General features: G+C 49.3%; 1 protein-coding gene across 2 annotated transcripts in view; it reads right to left on the bottom strand.

The window, feature by feature from the left end:
* Window positions 1-2210: 2210 nt before the first annotated feature.
* The window catches only part of LOC116968060 (oocyte zinc finger protein XlCOF6-like), a 34272-nt gene continuing 23368 nt past the window's right edge, over window positions 2211-13114 (bottom strand). The window contains exons 6-8 of one of the 2 annotated variants that reach the window (XM_033014697.1): window positions 10800-10933; window positions 8499-8622; window positions 2282-2548 (exon numbers count right to left, since the gene is read on the bottom strand). In XM_033014697.1, the coding sequence (XP_032870588.1) occupies window positions 2419-2548; window positions 8499-8622; window positions 10800-10933 (388 nt within the window). In that variant the 3' untranslated portion in view covers window positions 2282-2418. Of the gene's footprint in view, window positions 2549-8498; window positions 8623-10799; window positions 10934-13114 lie in introns of both variants that reach the window. The other variant, XM_033014689.1, reaches the window with a different exon arrangement.

Raw genomic sequence — 13114 nt, 5'->3', positions numbered from 1 at the left:
GATCATCCAACTCAGTATCTCGTACCTGCCTTCTCTCCATACCCTCTGATCCCCTTAGCCACAAGGGCCACATCTAACTCCCTCTTAAATATAGCCAATGAACTGGCCTCGACTACCCTCTGTGGCAGGGAGTTCCAGAGATTCACCACTCTGTGTGAAAAAAGTTCTTCTCATCTCGGTTTTAAAGGATTTCCCCCTTATCCTTAAGCTGTGACCCCTTGTCCTGGACTTCCCCAACATCGGGAGCAATCTTCCTGCATCTAGCCTGTCCAACCCCTTAAGAATTTTGTAAGTTTCTATAAGATCCCCTCTCAATCTCCTAAATTCTAGAGAGTATAAACCAAGTCTATCCAGTCTTTCTTCATAAGACAGTCCTGACATCCCAGGAATCAGTCTGGTGAACCTTCTCTGCACTCCCTCTATGGCAATAATGTCCTTCCTCAGATTTGGAGACCAAAACTCAACGCAATACTCCAGGTGTGGTCTCACCAAGACCCTGTACAACTGCAGTAGAACCTCCCTGTAAATCAATAAATTGATTCAAATCAAAAAAATCAAATAAGTGACAGGAGCAAAATCTTTGTCTTAAAAATCCACTGACTTGGCCTCCACAGCCGTCTGTGGCAAAGAATCCCACAGATTCACCACCCTCTGACTAAATAAATTCATCCTCACCTCCTCCCTAAAAGAAAATCCTTTAATTCTGGGGCTATGACCTCTAGTCCCAGACTCTCCCATTAGTGGAAACATCCTCTTCACATCCACTCAATTTAAGCCTTTCACTATTCTGTAGGTTTCAATGAGGTCCCCCCCTTCATTCTTCTAAACCCCAGCGAGTACAGGCCCAGTGCTGACAAACGCTCATCATAGGTTAACCCACTAATTCCTGGGATCATACTTTTAAATCTCTTCTGGACCCTCTCTAGAGCCGGCACATCCTTCCTCAGACGCACGGTGGCGCAGCAGTAGAGTTGCTGCCTTACAGCGCTTGCCGCGCCAGAGATCTAGGTTCGATCCTGACTACGGGTGCTGTCTGTACGGAGTTTGTACGTTCTCCACGTGACCACGTGGGTTTTCTCCAAGATCTTCAGTTTCCTCCCACACTCCAAAGACGTGCAGGTATATAGGTTAATCGGCTCGTATACTTGGTAAAAGTGTGACTTGTCCTTAGTGTGTGTAAGCTTGTGTTAATGTGCTGGTCGACGCGGACTAGGTGGGCCGAAGGGCCTGTTTTCGCACTGTATCTCTAAACTAAACTAAAACCTACAGATATGGTGCACAAAATTACTCACAATATTCCAAATGCGGCATGACCAGCGCCTTATAGAGCCTCAGCATTACATCCCTGTTTTTGTATACAAGTCCTCTCGAAATAAATGCTAGCATTGAGTTTGCTTTCTTCACGACCAATTAGACTTGCAGATTAACTTTGGGAATCCTGCACCAGCGCTCCAAAGTCCCTTTGCTCCTCCGATTTCTGGAATCTCTCCCCATTTAGAAAATAGTCTACGCCTTTTTTCCAACTACCACAATGCATGACTCCACACTTTGCTACACTATATTCCATCTGCCACTTCTCTGCCCACTCTCCCAACCTGTCCAAGTCCTTCTGCAGCGTCCATGTTTTCTCTGCACTACCTGCCCCTCCACCAGTTTTCGTAACATCCGCAAACTCGGCCACAAAGCCTTCGATCCCCTCGTCCAAATCATTAATATACAACATGAAGAGTAGCGGCCCCAGCACCGAGCCCTGCGGAACTCCGCTAGTCACCGGCAGCCAATCTGAAAAGGCCCCCTTTATTGCCACTCTTTGCCTTCTGCCGTCAATCCCTGCTATACCACAGACCAGGGACAATTTACAGAAGCCAATTAGCCTGCAAACCTGTATGTCTTTGCAGTGTGGCGCCGTAAGGCAGCAACATTACCGTTCGGTACCTCGTGACAATAAACTACACTAAACTAAACTGTGGACGGTGTGTATAGTTCATAAGTTCTCAAGTTCAATCAGAGGGCGGTGGAGGCAGGTTCTCTGGATACTTTCAAGAGAGAGCTAGATAGAGTTAAAGATAGTGGAGTCAGGGGATATTGGGAGCAGGCAGGAACGGGGTACTGATTGGGGATGATCAGCCATGATCACATTGAATGGCGGTGCTGGCTCGAAGGGCCAAATGGCCTACTCCTGCATCTATTGTCTATTGTCTATTGAATGGGTGACGTTTCGGGTCGAGACCCTGTGGACAAAGTAAACAGCTCGATTGTAATCATGTATCGGCACCAAATGCTGGAGTAACTCAGTGGGGCAGGCAGCATGAGATGAGACGGACTGCAGGAGGCCAGGAGATGTGACTGCAGCTTCGGCTGTGAAGCTCTCGTCTGTCGTGAGCTGGCCGTGTCGCTCCTCGCCGACTCTCCCGGCTCCTACTGGTGTTTGCGCAGGTGCTTGTGCAGCAGCTGCTTGTCCGCGGAGGAGTAGTCGCAGGAGCCGCAGCCGAATCTCTCGCCCGTGTGATGCCGGCGCACGTGGAGGTCCAGGCTCTTCTTCTGGATGCTGCGACACACAGGAGGGAAATCAAACGCAACCGATTAGTGCGCAGGTACTGGCACACTATACACCTGGAGGGTCACTCACCTTTGGAGAGTGGAGAAGAATGGAACAGAATGAGAAGAATGAGGAAGGACATTCTTGCTATTGAGGGAGGGCAGCGTAGGTTTACAAGGTTAATTCCCAGGATGGCAGGACTGTCAAATGCTGAGAGAATGGAACAGTCGAGTCACTAGGGCAGTACCGCCGGTTTTCCGGCACCCTTGGTTCCAGAGCCTCTCTGGATTATCCATTTTGCCGGAGCGACAGAGGTCACGGCCTCCGAGAAGAGTCACAAGTTCACAAGTTATAGGAGTAGAATTAGGCCATTCGGCCCATCGAGCCCACTCCGCCATTCAATCGTGGCTGATCTCTGCCTCCTAATCCCATCCCCATAACCCTTGACGCCCGAACTAATCAAGAATTTGTCTATCCCTGCCTTAAAAATATCCACTGACTTGGCCTCCACAGCCGTCTGTGGCAATGAGTTCCACAGATTAACTGCCCTCTGACTAAAGAAGTTCCTCCTCACCTCCTTTCTAAAAGTGCATCCTTTAATTCTGAGGCTGTGACCTCTGGTCCTAGACTCTCCCACTAATGGAAACACCCTCTCCACATCCACTCTATCCAGGCCTTTCATTATTCTGTAAGTTTCAATGAGATCCCCCCTCAACCTTCTAAACCAGCGAGTACTGGCCCAGTGCCATCAAACGCTCATTATATGCTAACCCACTAATTCCTGGGAATTTTCTTGGAAACCTCCTCTGGACCTTCTCCAGAGCCAGCACATCCTTCCTCAGATATGGGGCCCAGATTTGTTCACAGTAATCCAAATGTGGCCTGACAAGAACCTCGGCATTACATCTCTGTTTTTGTATTCCAGTCCTCTTGATATAAATAGAGGTCCTTCTGCAGTTGTACAGGGCCCTAGTGAGACCATACCTGGAGTATTGTGTGCAGTTTTGGTCTCCAATTTGAGGAAGGATATTCTTGCTATTGAGGGAGTGCAGCGTAGGTTTACAAGGTTAATTCCAGGGATGGTGGGACTGTCATATGCTGAGAGAATGGAGCAGCTGGGCTTGTACACTCTGGAATTTAGAAGGATGAGAGGGATCTTATTGAAACATATAAGATTATTAAGGATTTGGACAGGCTAGAGGCAGGAAACATGTTCCCGATGTTGGGGGAGTCCAAACCAGGGGTCACAGTTTAAGAATAAGGGGCAAGCCATTTAGAACAGAGATGAGGAAACACTTTTTCACACAGAGTTGTGAGTCTGTGGAATTCTCTGCCTCAGAGGGCGGTGGAGGCCGACTCTCTGGATACTTTCAAGAGAGAGCTAGTTAGGGCTCTTAAAGATAGCGGAGTCAGGGGATATGGGGAGAAGGCAGGAACGGGGTACTGATTGGGGATGAGCTAGTTAGGGCTCTTAAAGATAGCGGAGTCAGGGGATATGGGGAGCAGGCAGGAACGGGGTACTGATTGTGGATGATCAGCCATGATCATATTGAATGGCGGTGCTGGCTTGAAGGGCCGAATGGCCTAATCCTGCGCCTGTTGTCTATTGTCAAATGCAAACATTGAATTTCCTTACTACCGATTTGATTTGCAACTTAACTTCTTGGGAGTTTTAGCTTCTTTGAGCCATAGGTTGAGTCATTCAGCTGGAACTCAAACTCATAGAGTGATACAGCGTGGAAACAGGCCGTTCGGCCCAAAGTGCCCATGCCGACCAACATGCCCCGTCCACAATAGTCCCACCTGCCTGTGCTTGGCCCATATCCCTCCAAATCTACCCTATCCCCGTACCAATAGAGTCATATAGACATACGAGCAAGAATTTCATTGTCCTATCTGGGACACATGACAATAAACTCTCTTGACTTGACTTGGTCTTGAGCATGGTATCAGGCCCACTGGCACAACATGCCCACGCACACCACCTTTTTGTGTAAAATGCGGGCAGCGTGGTGGCCCAGCGGTAGAGTTGCTGACTCACAGCGCCAGAGACCCGGGTTCGATCCTGACTACGGGTGCCGTCTATACGGAGTTTGTTCGGTCTCCCCGTGAGCTGCCTGTGTTTTCACCGGGTGGTTCGGTTTCCTCCCACACTCTAAAAACGTGCGGGTTTGTAGGTTAATTGGCTTGATTTTGTCCCATCTCACTTAGAGAGTCAAAGTGATACAGTGTGGAAACAGGCCCTTCGGCCCAACGCCCACACTGACCAACATGCCCCATCTACACTAGCCCCACCTGCCTGTGTGTGGCCTGTATCCCTCCAAACCTGTCCTCTCCATGTACCTGTCTAATTGTTTCTTAAACGTTGTAATAGTCCGTGCCTGAACCGTTCCATACACCCACCATCCTTTGTGTGTAAAAGGTTACTCCTTAGATTCCCCCCTCACCTTAAACCTACGTCCTCTGGGTTTATGTATGTTTATTACTGTTATGTGCACCAAAGTATGGACATCGGACTGGATACAGACCCTTCGGCCCACCGTGTCCGCGCCGACTAGCGATCCCCGCACATTAACACTATCCTACACCCACTAGGGACAATTTTTTACATTTACCAAGCCAATTACCCTACAAACCTGCACGTCTCTGGAGTGCGGGAGGAAACAGAAGATCTCGGAGAAAACCCACGTAGGTCACGGGGAGAACGTACAAACTCCGTAGAGACAGCACCCGTTGTCTAAATCGAACCCGGGACTCTGGCGCTGTGAGGCGGTAACTCTACCACTGCGCCACGGTGCCGCCACCATCTCATATAGTTTTTTCCGTTAATGGTCACAAAGTGCTGGAGTAATTCAGGTCAGGCAGCATCCCTGGAGAAAAAGGATGGGCTATGTTTCGGAACCATTCTTGAAACTGACTGGAGAACCCGCATCAAAAAGCACCAAAGAGAAGGTATAGGAGTTTGACCTGGTCACCCCTATTGAAATCTCCAAACTCATCAGCTCTTCCAAACCCACCACCTGCTCCCTCGACCCTCTCCCCACTCCCCTGCTGAAGTCCTGCCTCCCCGTACTCTGCCCCTACCTCACTAATCTCTTCAACTCCTCATTGTCCCAAGGAATTGTCCCCTCCGCTTTCAAAACTGCTGCCGTTACACCAATCTTAAAGAAACCTGGTCTTGATCCCTCCTCTCTCATTAACTACCGCCCAATCTCAAACCTCCCCTTCCTTTCAAAAACCCTGGAGCGTATCGTTGCGTCACAACTTCATTCCCACCTCCTTGCATATAACCTACTTGAACCCCTCCAATCTGGCTTTCGCCCCCTCCATAGCACAGAAACTGCTCTCCTCAAAGTCCTCAACGACCTCCTCACCTCTGCTGACACTGGTTCCCTCAACATCCTCATCCTCCTCGACCTGAGCGCAGCCTTCGATACAGTGAACCATAACATCCTGCTCATCAGACTCAAGGACCTCGGCATTGAAGGCTCTGCACTCAGCTGGCTCCGTTCCTACCTTTCCAACAGATCCCACTTCATCTCTCTCCACAACCACACCTCTGCTACAGCCGCAGTCACTCAAGGCGTTCCCCAAGGCTCCGTACTCTGCCCCCTCCTCTTCATCATCTACATCCTCCCCCTTGGTCAGATACTCCGCCACTTCAATCTGGACTTCCACTGTTACGCTGATGACACCCAGATTTACCTTGGCACCAAATCCCCCCACAACCCCCCCCTCTCCCATATCAACTCCTGTTTGTCAGCAATAAAAACCTGGATGCAACATAATTTCCTCAAACTCAACAGCGATAAGACAGAATTTCTCCTCATAGGCTCCAAAGCCACACTTAGCAAAATCAATAACCCCACTCTCACCATCGACGGCACCACTGTCTCCCCATCTCCCCAGGCCCGCAACCTTGGCGTGATCTTTGATTCCACCCTCTCCCTTGAGCCTCACATCCGCCATGTCATTAAAACCTCCTTCTTTCATCTCCGCAACATCGCCAAACTCAGACCCTCTCTCACACCGCCTGCTGCTGAAAGACTCATCCATGCCTTCATCTCCTCCCGACTGGACTATTGCAACTCACTTCTCCTTGGCATCAGCTCCACCTACATCAACCGACTCCAACTGGTCCAGAACGCAGCCGCCCGACTCATCACCCACACCAAATCCTGGCATCACATCACTCCAGTCCTCAAAAAACTTCACTGGCTTCCCGTCTCCCACCGGATCACCTACAAAATCCTGGTCCTCACCTACAAAGCCCTCCACCATCTGGCCCCCACATATCTCATTGACCTCCTCTCCCCCTACCAACCCTCACGGTCCCTCAGATCCACATCAGCCGGTCTCCTCTCCATCCACAAGTCCAACCTCCGCAGTTTTGGGGACAGAGCCTTCTCCAGGGCAGCTCCCAGGCTCTGGAACTCCCTCCCCCAACTGATCCGCAATTCCGTGTCCCTCCCCATCTTCCAGTCCCGCCTCAAGACCCATCTCTTCACCTCTGCCTATCCTTAGCCCCACGTCCCCGTCCCTTTTCATCTGTGCATTAATTGCCTCATGCTGTGTTTTGTATTGAATTCTGTCTTTACTTTGTGTACTAGTCATGTCTCTACTATTTATTTCATTCCCCTTACATGTTTTTCCTATACATGCTCAATTTTTGTAAGGTGTCCTTGAGACTCTTGAAAGGCGCCCATAAATAAAATGTATTATTATTATTATTAAACGCACACCTCCAGATTCAGGGACCGTTTCTTCCCAGCTGTTATCAGACAACTGAATCATCCCACCACAACCAGAGAGCGGTCCTGAACTACTAACTACCTCAATGGTGACCCTCAGACTATCTTTGATTGGACTCCATTGGACATTATCTTGTACATAGAAACATAGAAAATAGGTGCAGGAGTAGGCCATTCGGCCCTTCGAGCCTGCACCGCCATTCAATATGATCATGGCTGATCATCCAACTCAGTATCCTGTACCTGCCTTCTCTCTATACCCCCTGATCCCTTTAGCCACAAGGGCCACATCTAACTTCCTCTTAAATATAGCCAATGAACTGGCCTCAACTACCTTCTGTGGCAGAGAATTCCACAGATTCACCACTCTCTGTGTGAAAAATGTTTTCCTCATCTCGGTCCTAAAAGATTTCCCCCTTATCCTTAAACTATGACCCCTTGTTCTGGACTTCCCCAACATCGGGAACAATCTTCCTGCATCTAGCCTGTCCAACCCCTTAAGAATTTTGTAAGTTTCTATAAGATCCCCCCTCAATCTTCTAAATTCTAGCGAGTACAAGCCGAGTCTATCCAGTCTTTCTTCACATGAAAGTCCTGACATCCCAGGATGTCACTAAACGTTATTCCCTTTATCATGTATCTGAACACAGTGGTCGGATCGATTGTAATCACGTTTCATCTTTTCCCCTAACTGGTGAGCACGGAACAAAACTTTTCACTGTACCACCGTAAACTAAACTAAATAGATAAAAAGTGCTGGAGTAACTCAGCAGGTCAGGCAGCATCTGTGGAGAACATGGATAGGTGACGTTTCACAGAGTGCTGGAGTAACTCAGCGGGTCAGGCAGCATCTGTGGAGAACATGGATAGGTGACGTTTCACAGAGTGCTGGAGTAACTCAGCGGGTCAGGCAGCATCTGTGGAGAACATGGATAGGTGACGTTTCACAGAGTGTTGGAGTACATGGCCTGTCCCACTTAGGCGTCATTTACACTACATCATTTACGTGTCACGACGCACAATGCTCGCGTCGTGACGCTCGCGCGATGTGTGATGCCCGCTGAGTTACTCCAGCACTGTGTGTCTATCTTTACTTTAAACCAGCATCTGCAGTTGGAACTGACACAACTAAGCTAAATCCTAGTGTGCGGGGAAGACGGTGATGTTGGGGGGAGAGAGGAGGGGGGGGGGGGGGAAGAGACACTTACCAACTATATGAACAGAGCTGGCATTTGTAAGGCTTCTCGGTGGAATGGGTGCGGGAGTGCCGTTTCAGGGAGCTGCCGTCGATGGAGGCGTACTGGCAGACTGTGCACCTGAAGGGTTTCTCACCTTGGGAGATAGGAGAAGAATGGAACATCAGTCGGGCATTCGGTGTACAATTGCCACCATTCCCCCCCCCCCCCCCCCCCCCCCCCCACCCTACTAGTTGTGTATCATCTATAACACAGAGCCCTCAACAGCTCAGTTTAGTTTATTGTCACGTGCACCCTTGGTTCCACAGCCTCTCTGGATTTTCCGTTTTGCTGGACCGACAGAGACAATAGACAATAGACAATAGGTGCATGAGTAGGCCATTCGGCCCTTCGAGCCAGCACCGCCATTCAATGTGATCATGGCTGATCATCCCCAATCAGTACCCCGTTCCTGCCTTCTCCCCATATCCCCTGACTCCACTATTTTTAAGAGCCCTATCTAGCTCTCTCTTGAAAGCATCCAGAGAACCTGCCTCCACCGCCCTCTGAGGCAGAGAATTCCACAGACTCACCACTCACTGTGAGTAAAAAGTGTTTCTTCGTCTCCGTTCTAAATGGTTTACTCTTATTCTTAAACTGTGTGGCCCCTGGTTCTGGACTCCCCCAACATCGGAAACATGTTTCCTGCCTCTAGCGTGTCCAAGACCTTAACAATCTTATATGTTTCAACGAGATCTCCTCTCATCCTTCTAAACAGAGTCCTGAGGTCACGGCCTTTCAGTGGAGTCACAAGATCACCAGTTATAGGTGTAGAATTAGGTCATTCGGCCCTACGAGTCTGCTCCGCCATTCAATCACGGCTGATCTCTGCCTCCTAATCCAATTTTCCTGCCTTCTCCCCATAACCCTTGACACCGTTCTAATCACGAATTTGTATATCTCTACTTAAAAATATCCACTGACTTGGCCTGCACACCCTCTGTGGCAATGAGTTCCACAGATTCACCACCCTCTGACTAATCATTGGATAGATTTAAGAGAGTTAGATAGAGCTCCAGTGGCTAGTGGAATTAAAGGATATGGGTAGAAGGCAGGCACGGGTTACTGATTGGGGACGATCAGCCATGATCACAATGAATGGCGGTGCTGGCTCGAAGGGCCGAATGGCCTCCTCCTGCACATATTTTCTATGTTTCTATGTTTCTATGAAAAGAAGTTCCTCCTCACCTCCTTTCTAAAAGAGCGCCCTTTAATTCTGAGGCTGTGACCTCTGGTCCTAGAATCTCTCACCAGTGGAAACATCCTCTCCACATCCACTCTATCTACGCCTTTCATTATTCTGTAAGTTTCAATGAGGTCCCCCCCCCCCCAACCTTCTAAACTCCAGCAAGTACAGGCCCAGTGCCATCAAAAGCTCATCATATGCTAACCCACTCATTCCTGGAATCATTCTTGTAAACCTCCTCTGGACTCTCTCAATACTAGCATTGAATTTGTTTTCCTTACTACCAATTCGATAACATCTGGGAAGAAACTGTCCCTGAATCTGGAGGTGTGCGTTTTCACACTTCTGTACCTTTTGCCCGATGGGAGAGGGGAGAAGAGTGAGTGGCCAGGTTGCGACTCGTCCTTGATTATGCTGCTGGCCTTGCTAAGTCAAGAGAGAGTTAGATTTCGCTCCTAGGTCTAAAGGAATCAAGTGATATGGGAAAAAAAAAAATCAGGAACGGGGTACTGATTTTGGATGATCAGCCATGATCATATTGAATGGCGGTGCTGGCTCGAAGGCCCGAATGGCCTACTCCTGCACCGATGTTTCAATGTTTCAGTGGAAGGGAGGTTGGTTTGTGTGATGGTCTGGGCTGCGTCCACAATGCCCTGCGGTCTTGGATGGAGCTGTTCTCAGACCAAGCTGTGAAGTATAGGTATGGCTACACTTTACTGGACTGTATGTAAGAATAAACGCACCATTGACACCCATTATAGGAGCGATGTTGTCAAGCTGGAAAGAATATCGGGAAGATTTACAAGGATGTTGCCAGGACTCGAGGGCCTGAGCTATAGGGAGAGGTTGAGCCCGCAAGGATTTGAAGGGTCCCAACCTGAAACGTCACCTATCCATGTTCTCCACAGATGCTGCCTGACCCGCTGAGTTACTCCAGCGGGTCAGGCAGCATCTGTGGAGAACATGGATAGGTGACGTTTCACAGAGTGCTGGAGTAACTCAGCGGGTCAGGCAGCATCTGTGGGGAGAAGGAATGGGTGACGTTTCGGGTCGAGACCTTTCTTCAGACTGATGTGCGGTGATCTCACCTGTATGGACTCTCATGTGCTGGACCAGAGATGCTTTGAGTCTGGTTTTGTAATCGCAGTGCTGGCAGTGAAATGGTTTGATGCCCGTGTGTGTGCCCATGTGTCGTTGGAGGGCCAGCTTCGAGGAGCATCGCCTGTGTGGAAGAAACAACCTTCACCTTCACATATTCAAGATTCAACAGTTCAAGAGAGTTTATTGTCATGTGTCCCAGATAGGACAATGAAATTCTTGCTTTGCTTCAGCACAACAGAATATAGTAGGCATGAATACAGAACAGATCAGTGTGACCATATACCATTATATAAATATATACACACATGGATAAATAAACAGATCAAGTGCAAATAAACAGAAAATGGTCTATTAATGTTCAGAGTTTTGTTTGAGTTGAGTTTAATAGCCTGATGGCTGTGGGGAAGTAGCTATTCCTGAACCTGGTCGTTACAGTCTTTAGACTCCTGTACCTTCTACCTGAAGGTAGCGTGGAGTTGAGTGTGTGGCCAGGATGGTGTGGGTCCTTGATGATGCTGCCAGCCTTTTCGAGGCAGCGACTGCGATAGATCCCCTCGATGGTGGGGAGGTCAGATCCGATGATGGACTGGGCAGTGTTTACTACTTTTTGTAGTCTTTTTCGCTCCAGGTGCTCAAATTGCCGAACCAAGCCACGGTGCAACCGGTCAGCATGCTCTCTACTGTGCACCTGTAGAAGTTAGAGAGAGTCCTTCTTGACAAACCGACTCTCCGTAATCTTCTCAGGAACTGGAGGCGAATAACTTTGCAACTGCCGATTTCTTTATGTCCCAACGATGCAAATAATCATCTCATGATCACCTTTGGACCCTCACTGCATAGTGTAACGCATCAGCTTGTGACCATACACGAGGGCGTTGCCAGGACTCTGAGCTATGGGGAGAGGTGGGCAGACCAGGACTCTATTCCTTGGAACTATCAGGATAGGTTGGGCAGACTAGGACTTTATTTCTTGGAGCTCGAGGGCGAGGATGTCCAGGCTGGGACTTCATTCCTAATTAGCCTGTTCCACTTACGCAACTTTTTCGGCGACTGCCGGCACCCGTCATAGGTCGTCGCAGGTCGCCGAAAATTTTCAACCTGTTGAAATTCCAGCGGCGACCAGAACAAGGTACAACTCTTTGGGCGACTGCTCACGAACATACAGGCGTCACCCCTGCGACATGTCTCCAGGGTGTCGTCACTATGGTCGTGAGTCGTCTCCTCAGTCGCCCAAAGAGTCGTAGCGTGTTTCTGGTCGCCGCTGGATTTTCAACATGTTGAAAACTTTCAGCACCGGCAACCTTCGACCTCCTGGCGACCCATCTACGGCACGAGAATTCTCGCTACTCTCCATGGCGGCTTCATTCTAGTCGCCGCTAACTTTTCAACATGTTGATAAATTCGCGGCGACCATAGTGAGGCCGCGACTAGGTCCCATAATGTGGGATCTCCTCGCGACCATGAAGGCGACTCCCCGGCAACCACCCGCGAACATGTGGCGACCATGTATTGATTGCATAGTCTCCTGCAGTCGCCTAAAAAGCCGCCTAAGTGGGACAGGCCCATGACAGCGAATGCAGCGCCGAGACTCGGGATCAATCCCGACTACGGGGGCTGTCTGTACGGAGTTTGTACGTTCTGCCCGTGACCTGCGTGGGTTTTCTCCGAGATCTTCGGTTTAGAAACATAGAAACATAGAAAGTAGGTGCGAGAGTAGACCACCAGGTCCGTCGAGCCCGCACCGCCATTCGCTCATGGCTGAACACTAAACAGACACACTTACCCACAAACAGTAGACACAAGACACAGAACACAAGACACTACCCTCCCCTTTATACCGCTATCACCCCTCTCCACCCCAAGAACCTCGCGATCTCCTGGGGGAGGCAAAAAACCGGATAAAAACCCAGGTCCAATTCGGGAAAAAAATCCGGGAAATTCCTCTCCGACCCCAATCCAGGCGATCGACACTTGTCCAGGAGATCACTCAGGTCTTACTATACTAACCATACCTAGGTCCATATCCCTGCCCTCTCCCCGTAGCCCCTTATCCCCTTGGCAGCTAAAAAACCATCTATTTTAGTCTTAAATATATTTAAAGTTTCTGCTTCCACTGCTCCCTGGGGCAGTGAATTCCATAAATTAACCACCCTCTGGGTGAAGAAGTTCTTCCTCATCTCAGTTTTAAAAGAGCCCCCCCTTATTCTGCAACTATGTCCCCTAGTTCTAGTTTCCCCGATCATTGGGAACATCCTCGGTGCATCCACCCGATCAAGGCCCCTCACGATCTTATATGTTTCAA

This window comes from Amblyraja radiata, chromosome 2 (genome assembly GCF_010909765.2).
Source record: "Amblyraja radiata isolate CabotCenter1 chromosome 2, sAmbRad1.1.pri, whole genome shotgun sequence".
NCBI lineage: Eukaryota > Metazoa > Chordata > Chondrichthyes > Rajiformes > Rajidae > Amblyraja > Amblyraja radiata.
The sequence above is the reverse complement of the archived record's forward strand: the minus strand, read 5'-3'. Positions and strand labels throughout refer to the sequence as shown.